This window comes from Nothobranchius furzeri, chromosome 10 (genome assembly GCF_043380555.1).
Source record: "Nothobranchius furzeri strain GRZ-AD chromosome 10, NfurGRZ-RIMD1, whole genome shotgun sequence".
Lineage (NCBI taxonomy): Eukaryota > Metazoa > Chordata > Actinopteri > Cyprinodontiformes > Nothobranchiidae > Nothobranchius > Nothobranchius furzeri.
In genome coordinates, this window is record NC_091750.1 from 72,727,262 (window position 1) to 72,746,666 (window position 19,405).

At 47.5% G+C, this 19,405-nt stretch overlaps 1 protein-coding gene and 1 long non-coding RNA gene across 6 annotated transcripts in view; one reads left to right on the forward strand and one right to left on the reverse strand.

The window, feature by feature from the left end:
* LOC139072316 (spectrin alpha chain, non-erythrocytic 1-like) overlaps nucleotides 1-2,802 on the forward strand; it is a 4,505-nt gene extending 1,703 nt beyond the window's left edge. The window contains exons 2-8 of one of the 5 annotated variants that reach the window (XM_070555975.1): nucleotides 314-420; nucleotides 995-1,117; nucleotides 1,188-1,405; nucleotides 1,829-1,921; nucleotides 2,032-2,136; nucleotides 2,209-2,349; nucleotides 2,556-2,802. In XM_070555975.1, coding sequence (XP_070412076.1) covers nucleotides 1,856-1,921; nucleotides 2,032-2,136; nucleotides 2,209-2,349; nucleotides 2,556-2,633 — 390 coding nt within the window. In that variant the 5' untranslated portion in view covers nucleotides 314-420; nucleotides 995-1,117; nucleotides 1,188-1,405; nucleotides 1,829-1,855 and the 3' untranslated portion in view covers nucleotides 2,634-2,802. Of the gene's footprint in view, nucleotides 1,118-1,187; nucleotides 1,406-1,828; nucleotides 1,922-2,031; nucleotides 2,137-2,208; nucleotides 2,350-2,555 lie in introns of all 5 variants that reach the window. The other 4 variants (XM_070555977.1, XM_070555974.1, XM_070555976.1 and 1 more) reach the window with 4 other exon arrangements.
* Nucleotides 2,803-3,064: 262 nt separating this feature from the next.
* Nucleotides 3,065-4,499, reverse strand: LOC139072318 (uncharacterized). The gene is made up of 3 exons (XR_011521845.1): nucleotides 4,101-4,499; nucleotides 3,339-3,400; nucleotides 3,065-3,250 (listed from the first exon to the last, which is right to left on the reverse strand). It is a non-coding gene; the product is annotated as an uncharacterized lncRNA (long non-coding RNA).
* Nucleotides 4,500-19,405: the final 14,906 nt, after the last annotated feature.

A 19,405-nucleotide genomic window follows, 5' to 3' on the forward strand; every position in this document is an offset into this window, starting at 1 on the left:
TGAGATTAAAACGTAAATCTTTCTAATCATAATTCTGGCAGTTTTTGTGTCCTTCTGCTGTGGAAAGTCGTGCAACATGAAGATACTGAGAAGATGCTTACAACCTGTATTTTTATTCCATCCATAAATAAAATCATGAGCTATTTTTTTAATCCAAATTTGATCCAAAGGGCCATCGTTGGTTCCAGACCCGTTCTAGAACATTCCTCTAATCTTAAAGTCATCATCAGTTTCTTCCTTTTAACAAATATTTATTTGTTCAAATATTTAATATTTATAACTGGAATATTTGTTCCTCCCTCTCCCACTGCAGTTAGTCCTGTCCTGCAACCCTGTTTTTGCAGCTTAGTGAAGCCAACCATCACTAACCGGGGGGTGGTTTTGGACCCAGAGATGCGGATGGACTCCCACATTAGCCAGGTGGTTAGATCCTGCTTTTCCCGGCTTCGCCAGCTACCAAAGATGAAGTCCATCCTGAAAGACGTGTCATATTTTCTCCCCAAGCTGGACCTGACCGTCATGTATCGATCCAAAATAGTGTGATGATATTGTGTTTTTGTACATAACAGACTTTTTAACAGACAAATTTGTCGCATTCTCCTACACCTCTTCACGGGCTCGCCACAGTAAATATTCTATTTGGCAAGAGATAAACTTTATTGTATTTATCCTAGTGAATCTATAATTAAACGGGTAAACTAGTAGTAGCACATCCAACATCAAAGAAAGTAAAATGTTATTATCAGGAGAGGGAGAATGTTTAAGTGGTTAGCAGCAGTGTGCTAGCCGATGGCCCCCTCCATGAGGCCACCACAGCTCAACAGAACATCGTTGTAGCTTCTTCTGGGGAGAAAAACACTTAGAGAGAAAATAAAGTTAACAGCTGAAATAGCAGGAAATAATACAGTTAAAGAGCAGATTGTAGAAGAAAGAAACCCCTGGGTTAAACTGGTCTGTCTACTGCATAATGCTGAACTCTAACATGTGTCCTAAGGGAAGGACCTGATTGGTGTCCAGAACCTGCTGAAGAAGCACCAGGCTCTGCAGGCTGAGATCACAGGTCATGAACCTCGCATCAAGGCTGTCACCCAGAAAGGAGAGACCATGGTGGAAGAAGGTAGAGCAGGTCTGGTCCTGACATGTTTCTGAGGTGTCTGCAGGTTCTGGCTCACTTTTTTTGGGTCCAGGTCACTTCGCTGGTGAGGAGGTGAAGACTAAACTGTGGGAGCTTCATGGACGTTGGGACACGCTGAAGGCCAAGGCGTCCCAGAGGAGGCAGGACCTGGAGGACTCTCTGCAGGCCCAGCAGTACTTTGCGGATGCTAATGAGGCCGAGTCCTGGATGAGGGAGAAGGAGCCCATCGTTGGAAGTCCAGACTAAGGGAAAGACGAGGACTTGGCCGAGGTATGGAAGTCCCTTCCTGAGAAACTCCAATCGCTTTTCTTTGCTCTCTTTCCAGTCCTTCATAATTAGTGTTTCTGTATTTGGCATTTCCTTCGGTTGTCTACCAGACGTCGTTGCTCGTTTGCGCGTCTCATGGGTTAGGGGTAGAAGTGCTGGCCTCGCACAGGAAGTGATGACAAACGTGTTCCCGTCGCTCTTATTTCAAACGGTTTACAAGCTGTGATGTGTGTTCCCGCTGCAGAGCAGCCATGACACGTGGCAGCCGGCAGAAGGCTCACGCTTTTCCACTAAACACCCGCAGAGCTACGTCTGCGGTGAACTGAGCAGGGTTTGTTTTACGGTGGCGGATCCGATTGGACCATCGCTGCGAGAAAGCTCCACTTGTGTCAGACGAGCTGAAGGTTCTGATGTTCTGCTCCACAGGCTCTCTTGAAGAAGCACGAGGCCCTGATGTCGGACCTGTCGGCTTACGGCAGCAGCATCCAGGCCCTGAAGGAGCAGGCCCAGTCCTGCAGGGTGAGTTCAGAACCCTCGGCCCGTCAGAACATTCTTATCCACCACGTTCTAACACCAGACCTGTTAACCCGACAGCAACAAGGTGATCAGCAGGTGCTTTTGTCCTGCAGGACCTGAAGGCCAACGAGTCCCGCCTGAGGGACATCAACAAGGTGGCATCTGAACTGGAGTCAGAAGGTCTGATGGCTGAGGAGGCTCCTATGGTTCAGGCTCAGGTGAGCGTCACCTGTCTGCAGCAGCTGGTCCCTCTCACTTCCTGGTTTAACTCTGCTCGTCTCTGTTTGTAGCAACAAGAACATCTGGGTTCTGCTCCTGGAAAGGTGCGTGTTGTCCTCCGCCTCCACCAGAACCAGACGTGGTGTTTATGTTACCACTCATTTGTTTGTTTACAGGATGAAGCCGACTCTAACACGGCGTCACCCTGGAAGGTGAGTTCATTCAGCTGATCAGAGGTCACCTCTGATGGCAGCAGTCACGGCCGACCGTGCTGACATCACACAGGAATTCAGGTGACCCGGCAGGCACCAGGTTTTGGTGAAAGTGGGGACATGTCAGCTGGTTGCCATGGCTAGTTATCTTTATGCATCTGTATGACTGCTGACTGGTGTGTGTTTCCTGTGACCTTTGACCTCAGACCGTACGGTTGGGCGTTCAGACGACGGCTAACTTTAATTCCATCAAGGTAAGAGGAAGCTCTTCCCTTCCTGTCTGAGCGATCCGTCTCCAGGTTTCTTCGTCCGGCGTCCAGCCCGCTGGCGTCCACCTTCATCTCACCTTCATCTCATCTCACTTCATTTATAGTGCAATACTTTCACATTATCATTTTCCCACACTTCTGTATACCTGTATTTTGTTGTTTTTCAATAAAGAATGACAAATTATTTAAGTTTGGTTTTTGTTGCACACAAATATATATCTGTAAAAAATATCTACAAAGCTAATGTTTACATAACAAGTATGATTGGGTTTTGCAATACGGCACTCAAGTTTATTTTAGTAAGATTTTCAAACCAAGTAAAGTTAGTAAAGAACACATTTCTATTGTCTGCTAAGAAACTGTAGGGATTTAAAATGGGCCTGTTGTACAAATAACTTGTAAATGATTATTCCTCACTTTTGTCTTAACCAAAGAAATTCCAGTAATTGAGCAAAAACATTTATTTTTAACACTACAGTTTATAAAACAGGGCGCAAAGTGTCGGCACATGTATGTATGTCGATGGTCCGCCCCAACCAAACCAAGAGACACAGACGTCAGGGAGGCCAAGGTTGTCTCTGCAGCTCTCTGGGCACCACGCCTCACTCAGCTGTCTCCAATGATCCAAATGGCTATGGAGGAAAAAATAACAGGTTTGGCCTAGCTGTTTAAAGTACAAAACCATTCATGAAGTGGTCAAGACAAGTACTTGGAACTTACACGCTGCGTTGTGTAGCTGACGTTGGAGACACACAGGCTGCCATGGTGACCTTTTAATAGATCTAAGAAAAAAATGTAATAAAAGAATGAAACTTAAAAACTCCCAGACCTCATGTCATATTTACTCATCAGCTATGGCTGATTTGTTTGGATCACAGTGAGTTACACTAATTCTAATATATTTTTATTTCTATTATACATACATACTTTTTAACTGTTATTTTCACATGACTGTTATCAGGCTCTCTTGTTCTGGTTCTGATGATAACTCTGTGTCTTCCAGTAAGTTATCTTGTGCTTACTTCATCTGTATAATGTCTCTTTACTTTTGGTCAATTGTACTGAGTCCAGAATAAAGGCTAGTTGGCTGTACAAGATACAAACAAGTATTACGTTTTGGAAATATATGAAACACCGCCAGCATCTGTTAGAGCCTGTGGCGGGGTGCTGAGGGCCGGCTCCAGCCCAGGAATGAGCTCTACACGCCGGCCGGGAGGGTTTGAAACACCGCCATCCTCTCCTCTGCTGGCTGTAAATTCTGTTATGGTTACCGGTGCTTGTGTTGCAATGTGAAACGCTTGGTCTCAGATTTTGTAAGAAAGATAATAAAATGTCCCCCCAAAATACGACTTAAATATATTTTCTCTTCTTCATGATACATTTAATGGCTGGTGCGACTCAGGAGTGATAGCGCCAAAAAAAACTACTGAAAACTTGCTCAAAGCAAAATGTTTTCATTACGGAAATAAATTATAAACTTACCGATTTAAAACTTTTTTAATACAGGTACTTCTCACGAACAGGCGCAGAAAACCTCCACCTAAACTCCGTGTAAGGTTCAGGTCGATGGGTGTTCCAGTTAGCTCCGGTTGGGTTGAAGCTAGGTGGCTACATCCGTTAGCTCGGCTCCCACCTCCGCTTTAGCTTTGGGTTAGCCAGGGTTAGCTTCAGGTTAGCTCGTAGCTAGTTCGCCTGGGTGTCGTCACTCGAGCCCAGCCTTACAGCCACACCCTCAGCGCCTCCTCTCTTCCCTTTTATGGAATTGTCTGGGCTGGACGGAACCTGTGACACGGTCAAAATGGCGGTGGTGGACACCTCCCATTATGGACAGATAACGTGTTATTGAAGCCTATGGAATCGAATTGTCCAGTATATGTACAGTCTATGGTATACAGCCTGCCTGAGCCTCCACCACTGAAGAAGAAGCCCTTCAGCAGCCGGCTTCTTCTGCAGTCTCTGCCTGAAACGCATGAGTGAAGATGGACATAACGACATTTTTTAGACAAAAAGTACCACGACAGAACCCCAGCTTCGATGAGACTGGTGTTGACTCAGGTTTGTGAGTCTTATTTGAAAATATTTGTTGTGCTGCTGGTTTGTCTAAAGTTAGCTTATCAGGTAAAGTTGTTGGGGAAAGAAAGGGAATATTTACTATCATCTCACACTAAACACTAATTCTACCCTGAAAATGCTTAATATGTAGCTTCAAATTAAAAATTATGTGGTACAAGACATATATGATGTTGACTAGTGCGTGTCACGTGTGTGTGCGCACGCGCGTGTGTGTGCGTGTGTTAAGCCCCGGATGTTCTTCAGTTCTTAATCTGCCCCTGCATTACTAATGATCAAAGTAGTTTCCCCCCATAATTACTGAAAGGGAGCCCCTTCAGGAGGAGCCGGTGAGCACCAGCAGGAAAAACCGAGTCTGAACCAGTTCCCTCTGACCCGACCGTGGATAAGCAGCAGGAACCGCATGAATGGACGTAATGAATTGATAAAGTCTCACTTAATTCTCATCAGACAGGGAACAGAATGATTTAACAGCATTAACGGATCTGTCAGGTTGCTGTGATGAACGCAGCGCTCTGACTGACACATCCCAGAAGAAGAAAACTTTGTTTATTAACATGTCAAAACATGCAGACCAGTGCAGGCATAAAGTGGAAACCAGTGTGTTAGTGGGAGGGACACTGGGACCACTCAGGCGATTTTACACACCGCTCCCATGTGGCACACGAAGCTCGCTTTTCCAACCTCCCGTAACACTCAGAGACAAATCCAGCAGGAGGAACCTCAGAGACGCATCATTTCCTGTTTCACATTTCTGTTTCCGTAAGTGTTAAATAATGTAGAAAACATACACGGAGCCAGAAGTGTGTGTGTGTGTGTGTGTGTGTGTGTGTGTGTGTGTGTGTGTGTGTGTGTGTGTGTGTGTGTGTGTGTGTGTGTGTGTGTGTGTGTGTGTGTGTGTCCATGCCTCACAGCTACAGCAGCCTCTCTCAGCTCCACAGGAGTTATTATTTGCATGTGGCGAGCTCGTGTTCCTAAGATCTGCTGATTAAAAAGATTTTTCACAGATAGACTCAAAAACTAAATGTTGTAGAATTATTCTGCTCTAATTATATTTTGGATCTATGTTTTTTCCCGTCTTAACCCAAATGAAAGCTGAAAAGCTGTCCAAGTTTCTGGTTCTGACTTGGATCAGATGAGCTGTAAGGAACACGGAAGACGGGTCACGGCCGGCTTGATGACCAGACTGGGATGGGATTGTTTTGTGGCATTTCACTTATTTAAAATAGCGCAATATTGTTTTTGGACAGTAAAAAGTTCAGGAGACAACAACTGACTTTGGAATGCCCCCTTCCAAAACCATGTCCATGGTATGATGGGAGCAGGCCCAGCGTGCTTCAGATCAGACCAGAGCCATCTTAACACACCACACACAGCAGGAATATCTGATAAGATCATCTAATTCATTATTATTACCCCCCACCCCCCACCCCCGTTTCCCAAAATACTTCAGCCTTGTTGCAGCAGGCTGCTGTAAGACTATATTGGGCTCACTTCTGGCTGGCTGCTGTTCTTCTAGTTCGTCCTTCTGTGAAGGCGTTGATGTTGACGGCGTTGGCGCTACAGCGTCTTCCGCCGCATCTTCCACCGCGTCATCGGGTCGTGTCTCCTCCGGGTCTGGCTCGGGCCCGGCCTCTGGCTCTGCTGACTCGAGCAGGTTCACAGCTGTCGGACGGCTGCCCGAATAGCCCGACAGAAACTTCTGTAAAGCCCCCCCCCCCCCCCCCCCCCCCGCTGTCTCTTCTTTTGTTCCTCTTAATTTTTTTTTTCTTTTTACGTTTTGCCGCACCCGAAAGCATCGTAAAAGTTAGCCTACTCAAAAACACCTGCTAGCTTTGTTGTGTCCCGCTCTGACTCTGACCACTTCTCTGACATCTTTAATTGGGTGGCGCCCAAGTTGTAGGTTACAGTCATGGCCTGGCGTTAATGTGACGTAGCTAATGTCACAGTCTATGGTTAAGATAAATATTGTCACTATTTTTAGTTAATTAATAAATATTGAAATAAATTGTAGATAGGAGTCCTATCTACAAATTCCATCATAGGACATTTGTACATTTTATTTTTTATTTTTTTATTTTTTATTTTGTCCCTCTATCTGGGCCCCATCCAGCCAATCAGGCCCTAGGCACGTGCCTACTTTGCCTTTGCGTTAATCCGGCTCTGTGTATAGCATCAAAAGAAGTGCCAGGAGAACGGAGGAGTCAAAGGTCCCACCTGACATACACAGTCATAAACAAACACAGTCACACACTCCCTCCCTCATGCTCACACATACACATACAACCATAGACTTACAAAAATGCACGCCGGACACCCACTCCTCATACACACCCTATTCACTCTGGTCCCGGTACTGCTGCACATGGGGTACAACCATTACCGGTTCCCAGAGTTCGACCCTTTCTGCTGGGGTGCTGATGAGCAGGCTCCCCTGTCCAACGCTGAGCAAAGCAACCCACCACCCCAACCAGATGGCCAGATCTCCCTCCTAGCCTCCAGCCCCGGGAAGCCAAGTGACAACAGAGGTGTGCTAAGCCCCCCTAGTCTCCCTCTGCCTGCTCTAATATAGGGTTAGTGGTGGTGAGCGGGCAGTGCAGGCATCGTCTGGCCTTTTGCCAGATGATGCCACCACACTACCCCACTTGCACCCACAACCCTCGGTGTCTAAATGCAGTTTAAAATTGGAAGTGGCACTGGCACTCGGAATGAGGCTGAAAAATCCTCCTACCAGATGCTATTGAATGTGTTCACTCCCAAGGCCCTAAGTGTGTGTTTGCATGGAATGTCGTTGGTGGAAGTGTTTAAAGTGCAAATAAAATTGGGGAGCAGGTTACCACAGGAATGCGGAAATGGGGTCCATACCCGCACTCCCTGACTTGCCCACCCCCCAAGGTCCTATGTGCATGATTGTGTGATGATGTGAGGGAGCAGGAGGAGAAAAATGTGTGGGGATGGGAAGGAATGGCTGTTTGGTCTTAAGCCCTCAAGGCGAGCTCCCCCACTGGCCCCAATAGGCACCTCTGTTGCCAAAACGCCACCCAGGGCATGGAGACCCCAGCCCATCCTGCCAGGACCCAAAGCAGCAGCATCACAGAGTCTCACAAAGTCTGAGGGCAATAACCCAGCCCCACCGCTGTCATGGTCTGAGGTATTTCCCTGCTGTCACTCCCTGTCTTTTGAGTTTTCCCTCTGCAGGTGGGCGTGTCTGGAGGTGACCAAGCTGCAGCAGATCTGCTCATCAGCTGGCCAGGGGTATTTAAGCAGCTGAGAGACTTCTACACTTCGCTGGATGATTACTCTACCTGGGTACCTTCTAACAGCCACTTGTGAAACTTATTTGAGCTCTGTAAACTCTTGAGAATTAGATTTGTTTTTGGATTTTGGATTTTTGAGATTTGATGTGTTTTTGGATTTTGGATTTTTGCCTTTTTGACCTCCTGCTCTTGTTCCCAGACAAACCTACACACTCATCTTAGACTGGCAGAACTCTGGAGCCCACACCATCTGGATCTCCAACTCCGCTCATCTCTCAGCCTCTCCCCTGGCCAGAACCACCTCCAGCTGCCCACCTAAACTTCCTGGACCTCCCCAAGCTCAGCTCCCTCCACGTCTCACTTCTGGATCTCAGTCCCTGCTAAGCCTCTCTACCCAGACCGGACCACTCCTCCCTCAAACCAGATCCCACCTCTCCAGACCGTAAGTCCTCCGCACAAGTCTGATTCCCTGTTCCTTCCGCAAATTGGATCTAACTCCGATCTGTCCACAGTTTTCCTGCACCAGCTTCCCTGTGCAATAAATCAGCTACGTTTACGCTGCTTCCTTAGTTTCCCTTCAATAAATTCTTATTTAAACATTTTACACCGTCCTCAGATCTGATTCTGTATGTCGTGGGTTAGATTTCTTGACCACAACATGACAACCCCAGCAGAATATCTACTCCCATCCCTGCATTTGCACAACTTCCAGATTATATAAGACATAGGACATCCAGGTAAGGTTGGGTCCTCCCCCTCCTGGACCTCCCCATCCCCTGTGATGGAACAGCATAGAAGCCAAGGTCTACCCGAGGTCCCTGAGCCCAGGCCAGGCACTGCCGCATGTTCCCACCTTCTTCCTGGCAGCATACATGTCAGGACCTGACCCCCAAGGCCCCGCCCAGATACCCAAACGGGGCCGGCCACCCCCGAGCCCCCAGGCACCCACCCAGGGGCAATGCAGCAGCCAGGTAGTGATCCATGGCCACCGCCAAGAGCCCCAAGGGGCCCCACTCAAAACCGCCAGTAGTCCACCCTCCGAGGCAACCCAAGCACCTCCAGAGAGGAGCAGCAGTCCGCCAGTCCCTGACACCTCCAGTGAACCCACCTCCAGGAAACATCCGAATCCTCCAAACTCAGACCCTCCACCCCCCCACCCACGTCATCCTGCAGGACAATATCAATGATCCCCCATCATCGCTATGTGATGGAACCGATCAAAGGAGCCCAGAGAGATTGATTTGAAGTGGAAGCAGAGGCTATATCAAGTATAATATGATCTAAGAAAAGATTTCTATACTGGTTAATGCAGAGAGTTTCTCTATTTTTACAATTCAAGAGGATAGTTTTCTTAGCGATGCATATGGCAGTCAGAACCATGTGAGCCAAAGATGTTTCAATCAGGACATCGTCCAGGTTTCCCAGTAAACAAAGAGAGGGGGCGGTTGGGATATGACATTTCAGACATTTTGACAGGTCTTCACACACTCTACCCCAAAACTCCTGGACAGGTGGGCAGGACCACAGTGTGTGGATGTAATTGTCAGGAATGTTGTTTGTGCAGTGTGTACAGGTGTCAGATAACATAAACCCCATCTTGAACATCCGATGACCTGTATAGTGTATTCTGTGTAGGATTTTGTACTGAATTAATTGTAAATTGGAGTGTCTGATCATTTAACAAGTTTGGGACTAGAAGTTCTGGCCAAAGCTGACTGATAGATCCACCTCCCATTTTTCAATAGGGATTGCCATTCTGTCGTCTATTTTGGACAGTGTCTTATATACTTTAGACAGTAGTTTGGGGGGTTTGAGATTATAGAAGTCTAATACCCTTGGTGGTGTTTGCAATTCTATTTTATTGAGCTTAAATTTTTGTTTGACTACAGATTTAATTTGGTGATATTCTAAAAAGCTATTCTTATCCATTCCAAATTGGGAGACTATTCTATTAAATGGGATGAAGTCCAATCCTTCATATATATGTTCCAGGTATAGGATTCCTTTACTTTTCCAGTCCGGAAAGTTCATCATTTGGTTATTTTGCAAAATATCAGGATTATTCCAGATAGGTGTGCATCTGCATGGTATTAGTGAAGACTCATTTTAAGATACTCCCACCATGCTGTCAGAGAGGTGCTGATACTCATACTTTTGAAGCCTTCATGTTTTCTTATGCTTGAGCTAATAAATGGTAAGTCTGAAAGCTCTATCGTATTGCAAAGTGTCTGTTCTATGTCTAACCAGGACTCATCTAGTGGGTTCTCTTGCAACCATCTTGGTAAGTATTGCAGCCTGTTGGCTAAGAAATAATAATAAAAGTTGGGTAGATCCAGTCCTCCTCTGTCTTTGGTCTTCTGAAGCGTTTTTAAGCTAATTCGTGGAGGTTTATCCTGCCAAAGGAATTTAGTGATTGAGGAGTCGAGAGATTTAAACCAGTCAGCTGGTGGTTTGTTTGGGATCATTGGAAAAAAGTAATTCATTCTGGGTAAGACCATCATTTTAATTGTAGTAACCCTCCCCATAAGTGATATCGGTAAGAATTTCCATCTTGCAAGATCATCTTCCACTTTCTTTAAACGTGGGATGTAGTTTAGTTTGGTTAGATCTGCCAACTTAGGAGAGACATTAATTCCCAGGTATGTGATATTCCCTGACTCCAACTGGGTATTAAGCAAATTGACAAAAGAGAAATTCATTGGGAGAACTGTGGATTTTAACCAGTTTAATAATCTGAAACTCTTGAAAAATAGTTTTATCAGTTCTATTGCTTGGGAGAAAGAGGATTGAGAATTTCGGAGAAAGAGTAAAACATCATCTGCAGAAAGACTGATCTTATGTTCTACTTTCTTACATTTAATGCCTTCAATACCTTTGTTTGCCTAATTGCTGCTGCTAGTGGTTCGATAAAGATAGCAAACAGTGAGGGGGAGAGCGGGCATCCCTGCCTGGTCCCCCTCTGATGATAGAAGCTAGCTGATATTTGGTTGTTTGTCCTGACACGTGCTGTTGGTGAACTGTATAATGTTTGTAGACGGTTTATGAAGAAGTTCCCAAAACCAAATTTATGTAAAGTTGCAAATAAGAACTTCCAGTCAACTCTATCAAAAGCCTTTTCTGCATGTAGTGATAATATACTAGTTTCTATATTTCTACTGTAAGAGAAATCTATCAAATTAAGTAATCTATGTGAGTTTGTGGATGACTGTCTACCCTTAATGAAACCAGTTTGGTCAGGGTGTATTATGAAGGGGGTTACCTTTTCTAATCGTTTTGCCAGGGCGTTACAAATTATTTTGAGATCAACATTAATAAGAGAAATTGGGCGATAGCAGAGTCTTTGCCTGGTTTTAACAAGAGACTAATATTGGCTGAATTCATGTTCGGCTGTAATCTGCCGCTCTCTTCGATGTCCCTCACCATTCTGAAGATTGTTGGAGCCAGAATGATCCAGAATTCTTTGTAGAACTCTACTGGGAACCCGTCTGGACCTGGAGCCTTCCTATAAAGGTTGGTTTATGCTTGACGCGTCCGCGAGGTCCGCACGGCTCCGCGTGGAAAAGTTGTGTCATTTTGCGTCATTTTAACAACCACGCCCCTCCACCGCGTCTCTGCACGGCCCAAGATTTCCGCAACGCGCACCTTGGAAAATTTCTAACCACGCGGACGGTCGGACGCGGAAAAACATGGCGGACCGGCACGGCAGAGGTTCGTAAATACAGACATTTGTATGATTCAGCTCTCAGAGATCACCGTGATCAACATGTTGTTAATAATTCTTGGAGAGAAATAGCTCGCACTGTCGGAAAAGACGAGAACGCTGTTAAAATGCTGAAATACCATGTTGTAAACAGTGATTTCTACTTCTACTATGGTGTAGTGTTGTATGCATGCTGTAGAGCTCCATGCTGCCCCGTTCATTTTGGGAGAATATTGGCTCACCGCAGAGACGGGCCGCACAAACCATAAACGCTGCGAGTTGTGAAGCGCGTTCCAGCCGCGAGCCGCATCACTGCGCGGAAAGTGAATGCGTCAAGCATAAACCAAGCTTTAGGCATGAATTTAAGGGCTTCCTGGAGCTCAGCTGATGTTAGTGGTGAGTCCAGGACTGTAACTTGGCTGTCTGATAATTTAGGAAGTGTTATCCTGTCAAGGAACTCATTGATCTCATCTGATGGGTTTATCTGTGGTGAGTACAAAGTTTGGTAAAAGTCTCTGAAAGTGTTGTTTATGCTTTCAGGGTCATAAACTATATTCCCGGTTAAGTCTTTAACAGCAGATATGGTAGTTTTCTCTTTATTTTTAACTGGTTAGCTAAAAATTTACCTGATTTATTACTATGTTCAAAGTTTTCTATTTGTAGTCTTTGTGCTAAAAATTTTGTCTTTGTCAATAATTCCATGAAGTTCTAATTTGGCGTTACGTAATTTGCTCAGTAACTCTTCATGTGTGGATGCCTCTAAAGACTTAATGATTTCTTCTAACTCCTGAATACGTTTGTTTTCTGTTTTTTTTCTTCAGTGATGAGAAAAATTATTTTACCTCTCATCACTGCCTTTCCTGCCTCCCAAAGAATAGATGCTGATGTTCCAGGAAGGTCATTATGTTCTAAATATAAAGCCCATTCCTTTTTCAAAAATTCTATAAAACCTATGTCTTTAAGCAGTGATGTATTAAACCTCCAGTTTTTGCTTGGTGGGTGTTACGTCCCCGATAGGAGGTTTTAAAATGTGAAGGAGGGGGCAACATAAGAAATGCAACAGTGGAGTTAAAATGGGTTAAATTGTTATAAAAGGTTCTAAAAACAAGTGCAAACAGATGGCGAGCATTATCAAGATAATGCAAAACAAAAACAAAAAACTCTCAAAAAGGTTAACATTAAAAGAGCAGTTACCAACATTAAAAACACCTGGTTAAAACTTATTAAAAATTTCACCAAAACAGAAGGTGTTTGTAAATCTATAGAGTTGATAAAAGTTCTAAAACAATTTATTGACATAAAACACCTGGTTAAAAGTTCTACCAAACAGAAGGTGTTTTAAAAAACCACAGTCAATAAAATTGTCACCAAGTTAACCTTCAAAACAGTCCCTCTGGATCACTCAGAGCTTTTCCCTTTAAAAGCTCATCACTCAGAGTTAAAACTACCAAAGTTGTCTAAGGAGCTTTGAAAGAAAAGCGTCTGGACTTCTTTGAGTTGCTTGAAGACGTTCAGTGTTGCCAGATCCAAAATCCCACAATATCGTACAGAGAGGCTGAAATTATCGTTTTTCAGTACAAATTATCGTACATTATATATTTGATAATAACGTTCTATAAACGACTTCTCACTCCAATATAATATAACAAAGAAGGTGTTTTATATTGCCCTGTTTAAATAAACATCTTTAAAACCAGTAATATAATGCTTATAAACGTGCAGAGTGTGTCGGCACCACTCCGACCTCCACGCATTGACACAGTATACACATTTGCACAGTCCTATTTATGTCATTTCTACATAGGTTAAAAGCATGCAACAAAACATCAAAGCAGTGGAAAAACTGACCCAATAAATGACACAGCAGCCTACTCACCCAGTTGCTGATCTCGATCTCCTCATCTGATTCACTGTCTGTCACAGCAGAATGCCTTTAATCACCTGTACTAAGTGGTCTGTGCTTCTCATTGCAATGTTGTGCTGGGCTAAAAAGCCACATAGCTTGATTTCAGCGTTTTCACATCATTTTCAAACTTCTCTTTTTCATTAGTTTGTAGGAGACATTTATAAACCTGTAAGCACTGAGGTGAAATCTGACTTCAGAACAGTTTAAAATTATGTAATTGACTTGGGAAAGCCACAGCAAAAGATGGTGTTACTAGATGCAATGTGAAATTATCGTACATTTGAAGATTTTTGAAACTATTGATCGTACATCGTACAGAGCCCAAAATAATGGTACAAATACGATAATTATCGTACATCTGGCGACACTGAAGACGTTTCACCTCTCATCCGAGAGGCTTCTTCAGTTCTAAAGTCAAATGGTGGAGAGTCCCAGATTCAAATCCAGTGGGAGTTTCCCCCCGAAGAAGGAACAAAAGACCCCCTGATGATCTTCTACATAAACACATGAGCCAGGTGTGAGGGTGGGTGTGGGTCCTATTCAGCCAGATTTTCGGGTGAGCTCATTGTGAAGCCTGGCCCCACCCTATCATGTGAATTCCTGAGGTCAGATGGCCCAGGATATGCGTGGGTGTTGAGGCATCTGGGAAGGAATCTCAAAACTGGATTACAGGTGGCAGACAGTTGGTGTCATAAACCACCGCCTCTGTTCAAAGATGGTTGCTCACAGTGGACATAAATGGCTTCCTTCACTCATCTTTCAAACCTTCTGTCCTCCCTGTCCAAAATGTGAAAGGTGGCATCCTCGAAAGAGTGACCTTTGTCCTTTAGATGCAAATGAACTGCTGAGTCCTGTCCCGTGGAGGTGGCTCTTCTATGTTGTGCCATGCGCTTGTGAAGTGGCTGTTTGGTTTCTCCGATGTAGAGGTCTGGGCAATCCTCGCTGTGCTGTACAGCATACAACTCAGGAGGGTTTTCTCCAAACACAACATAACTGTGTACTTCAGACCCAGCAACACACTCAGACAGAAACTGGTTCGCCCAAAAGACAAAACTCCTAAACACAAACTGAACAATGTGGTGTATGCTGTGATATATCAGACATTGAGTACGCACAGCTGAACGCAATCTCCACTTCATAAATCGGAGACTAACGAGAATGTTTCTCAGCTGCATTTTAGTCACATCCCGCCCTCACTACGCCCACTTACTGCCATAAATAGTCAATGCAAAGTGCCTTGTGGATCTCATGCATATACATAAGCCGGCTGTTGCAGCGCTCCGCCAATGACGATGGCAACCGTAGATCAAGGCAGATCAAGGAAGCACAATTTCACAGAAGGAGAAATTGAGGTCCCTGTGGGTGAGGTGGAGAAATGAAAGGAAGTGGTTTTGCAAAACAAATAAGAGAAAATCCACGGAGTGGCACAGCGTTGCTGAAGCCGTCAATCTTGTGAGTTCTTCAGAGAGCTCTGTGGCGGATATAAAAAAAATGGTCCAATCAGGATTTGATCCCCACATTCCCGGGTGAAAGTCACACGTGCTAACCAGTCACCCAAACAGGGATCTCCCTTTTCCATATAGCCAGGGCGCATCATCAATCGAATCACAGTGACAGGACACACACACTGTCACACAGACGCATAACATTCTGTCTCAATCTGTCCCCCTGCTGATATTGTCATGAACCGAGTTCAGAAGACCCGTGAAGACGCCAACACAGTAAAAATATATTAAAAAGTCTTTATTTAATGCAGAGGTACCTGGAGGGCAAGGCTGAGGCAGGTTCAGAGGCAGGCTAAGGTCAAAGTGGCAGGCAGAGAGCAAGGCAGGGGTCAGGCAAAAAACAAGGTCCAGAGGCAAAGATCAGGCAGGGTGGATGGCTGGAGAACTACTGGCAAGGCTGTAATAATCTGGCATCTGTTGACTGGATGGCTGGTTCTTTTATAGCAGGGGAAGCAGGTGAATGGGATGAGGCTGATTACAGGAGCAGGTGGAATGAATGGAGCTGATTGAAGCTGACAGAGGTTGCTGGGGAAAGCAGGGCTTGGGTGGAGCTTGGTGAGAGGAACCAGGTGAGCTGAATGAAGGTATAATGAGGAAGTGGAGGAGGGTGAAGGATGGGAGTCATGACAGAACCCCCCCCCCCCCTCAAGGGCGGATACCAGACGCCCACAGGAAACCAGAGCAGGGTGGGAGGAGGGGGACCAGGAAGGAGGGCCAGAGCAGGGCGGAAGGAGGGGGACCAGGAAGGAGGGCCGGAAGGGTCTGGGGGGCCGGCGACGGGGAACCAGGAGCCGAGACAGTGGGAGTCTGGGGGGTCGGCGACGGGGAACCAGGAGCCGAGACCGTGGGAGTCTGGGGGGCCGGCGACGGGGAACCAGGAGCCGGGACCGTGGGAGTCTGGGGGGCCGGCGACGGGGAACCAGGAGCCGGGACCGTGGGAGTGTGGTGACAGAGGACACTGGACCAAGACTAAGACTAAGACTACGAGGGGACACTGGACCACGACTAAGACTACGAGGGGACACTGGACCACGACTAAGACTACGAGGGGACACTGGACCACGACTAAGACTACGAGGGGACACAGACTCTGGGACTTGAGGGGGCACAGACTCTGGGACTTGAGGGGACACAGACTCTGGGACTTGAGGGGACACAGACTCTGGGACTTGAGGGGACACAGACTCTGGGACTTGAGACTGGGGAACTTGAGACTGGGGAACTTGAGAGCAGAAGGGATCCTCTTCAGAGCAGGAGGGGTCCTCTTCAGAACAGGAGGGGTCCTCTTCAGAACAGGAGGGGTCCTCTTCAGAACAGGAGGGGTCCTCTTCAGAGCAGGGGCAGGAGGGGTCCTCTTCAGAGCAGGGGCAGGAGGGGTCCTCTTCAGAGCAGGGGCAGGAGAGGTCCTCTTCAGAGTAGGGGCAAGAGAGGTCCTCTTCAGAGCAGGGGCAAGAGAGGTCCTCTTCAGAGCAGGGGCAGGAGAGGTCCTCTTCAGAGCAGGGGCAGGAGAGGTCCTCTTCAGAGCAGGGGCAGGAGAGGTCCTCTTCAGAGCCTGGAGGTGTCGACCCTTGGACTGGAGGCTCGTGGAAAGGTTTCACCGGAGCCCCTTGGACAGGCTGGGCCGGAGCCCCTTGGACAGGCTGGGCCGGAGCCCCTTGGACAGGCTGGGCCGGGGCCTCTTGGACCTCATCCGTCGAAGCAAGATGCGATGCGTCCTCCCGGACCACCGCCAGAGCAGGATGCGATGCGTCCTCCCGGACCACCGCCAGGGCAGGATGCGATGCGTCCTCCGAGACCACCGCCAGGGCAGGATGCGATGCGTCCTCCGAGACCACCGCCAGGGCAGGATGCGATGCGTCCTCCGAGACCACCGCCAGGGCAGGGTGCGATGCGTCCTCCGAGACCACCGCCAGGGCAGGGTGCGATGCGTCCTCCGAGACCACCGCCAGAGCAGGGTGCGATGCGTCCTCCGAGACCACCGCCAGAGCAGGGTGCGATGCGTCCACCGGGAACACCGCCGGAGCAGGATGCGATGCGTCCACCGGGACCACCGCCGGAGCAGGATGCGATGCGTCCACCGGGACCACCGCCGGAGCAGGATGCGATGCGTCCACCGGGACCACCGCCGGAGCAGGATGCGATGCGTCCACCGGGACCACCGCCGGAGCAGGATGCGACACGTTGGAGGGTTCTGGGGAAGGTGACCACCTCTCACAGCAGGTCAGACCCTCCATGGCGACATCCTTCAGTGCAGACCCATATACCCTCCGGACATAAAGGTAGTAATTACCAAGTGCTGGGACCGCTATCAACTCTGGATGGGTGGAGAAGATGACATTTAACCTATCAGCCGCCCGCAGACGTAAATGGGGGCAGGTTGGCTTGGCAAAGACCTCCCACACAGCCTCCTCGACCATCTGCATCATTCCCTGAACAATCTCCTCCGTCGGGACCGGTCCAGAAGCAGAACATGAGGTGCCGTCCGTGGAACCCGCCGACACCAGCACGGGAGAAGGATTAACCCTCTTATCAGCTCCAGAAAACCTCCGGGACCGCCGCCGTCGTGACCTGACAGGAGGGGTTTGAGGCTGGAGCGGCGTGGTCATGAACCCGCTGCACAAGACGTTTGCAGCAGGCCTGGACAGAGGAGTGGAGCCTCTGCGTGGCTCTGGCCTGATGGCCAGCCGCGTTCCCCAGAACGGTGACTCCTGCTCCTTCTCTAGCTCCATAAACTCCAGGAGCGTGAGATCCTCCATGACAGGTACGATGAAAAAAAAGAAGAAAAAAATACTCCAAGTGCTGTGTCAGCGTTGGGTCAGATTTTTGGCCAGATTATTCTGTCATGAACCGAGTTCAGAAGACCCGTGAAGACGCCAACACAGTAAAAATATATTAAAAAGTCTTTATTTAATGCAGAGGTACCTGGAGGGCAAGGCTGAGGCAGGTTCAGAGGCAGGCTAAGGTCAAAGTGGCAGGCAGAGAGCAAGGCAGGGGTCAGGCAAAAAACAAGGTCCAGAGGCAAAGATCAGGCAGGGTGGATGGCTGGAGAACTACTGGCAAGGCTGTAATAATCTGGCATCTGTTGACTGGATGGCTGGTTCTTTTATAGCAGGGGAAGCAGGTGAATGGGATGAGGCTGATTACAGGAGCAGGTGGAATGAATGGAGCTGATTGAAGCTGACAGAGGTTGCTGGGGAAAGCAGGGCTTGGCTGGAGCTTGGTGAGAGGAACCAGGTGAGCTGAATGAAGGTATAATGAGGAAGTGGAGGAGGGTGAAGGATGGGAGTCATGACAGATATTCTGCATTACGTATTCTGCGCTTCAGGCTGTGTGTGTGTGTGTGTGTGTGTGTGTGTGTGTGTGTGTGTGTGTGTGTGTGTGTGTGAGCGCGCGCATGCGCGCGTGTGTGTGTGCGCACATGTGTGTGTACGCACGTGTGTGTGTGTGTGTGCGTGTGGGGGGTCTTGTTCTGTGTGAAAACGAAGCAGTACAAGTGATAATGCTGCAGGATTTCATAATGGTATCTTCTCAGCAGCAGCACAGCAGGTGCTCTCCATGTCCAAAATGTGCGTAAGCCAGGTCCTTAGTCAACTTAAAGTTGTGCACATTTTTTCGCGAAGTTTTCTTTCATAAATCCCAAAGTTTGCGTGGAAAGTTGCTTACACAGTTTTCCGACCCCGTTTTGTGCGTAAGCAAGCTACATGAGGCCCCAGATCCGCCGCTCCCAGTGTTTGGTTTGGCTTCAGCATTCCACTCCTCTCCTGCCCCCGGCCCTGCTTCCTGCTAACACCGCAACACTCTTCTAAAGCTTGGTTTATGCTTGACGCATTCACTTTCCGCGCTATGATGCGGCTCGCGGATGGAACGCGCTTCGCAACTCGCAGCGTTTATGGTTTGTGCGGCCCGTCTCTGCGGTGAGCCAATATTCTCCCAAACTGAACGGGGCAGCATGGAGCTCTACAGCATGCATCCAACACTACACCATAGTAGAAGTAGAGATCACTGTTTACAACATGGCATTTCAGCATTTTTAACAGCGTTCTCGTCTTTTCCGACAGTGCGAGCTATTTCTCTCCAAGAATTATTAACAACATGTTGTTCACGGTGATCTCTGAGAGCTGAATCATACAAATGTCTGTATTTACGAACCTCTGCCATGCCGGTCCGCCATGTTTTTCCGCGTCCGACCGTCCGCGTGGTTAGAAATTTTCCGAGGTGCGCGTTGCGGAAATCTTGGGCCGTGCGGAGACGCGGTGGAGGGGCGTGGTTGTTAAAATGACGCAAAATGACGCAACTTTTCCGCGCGGAGCCGTGCGGACCTCGCGGACGCGTCAAGCATAAACCAACCT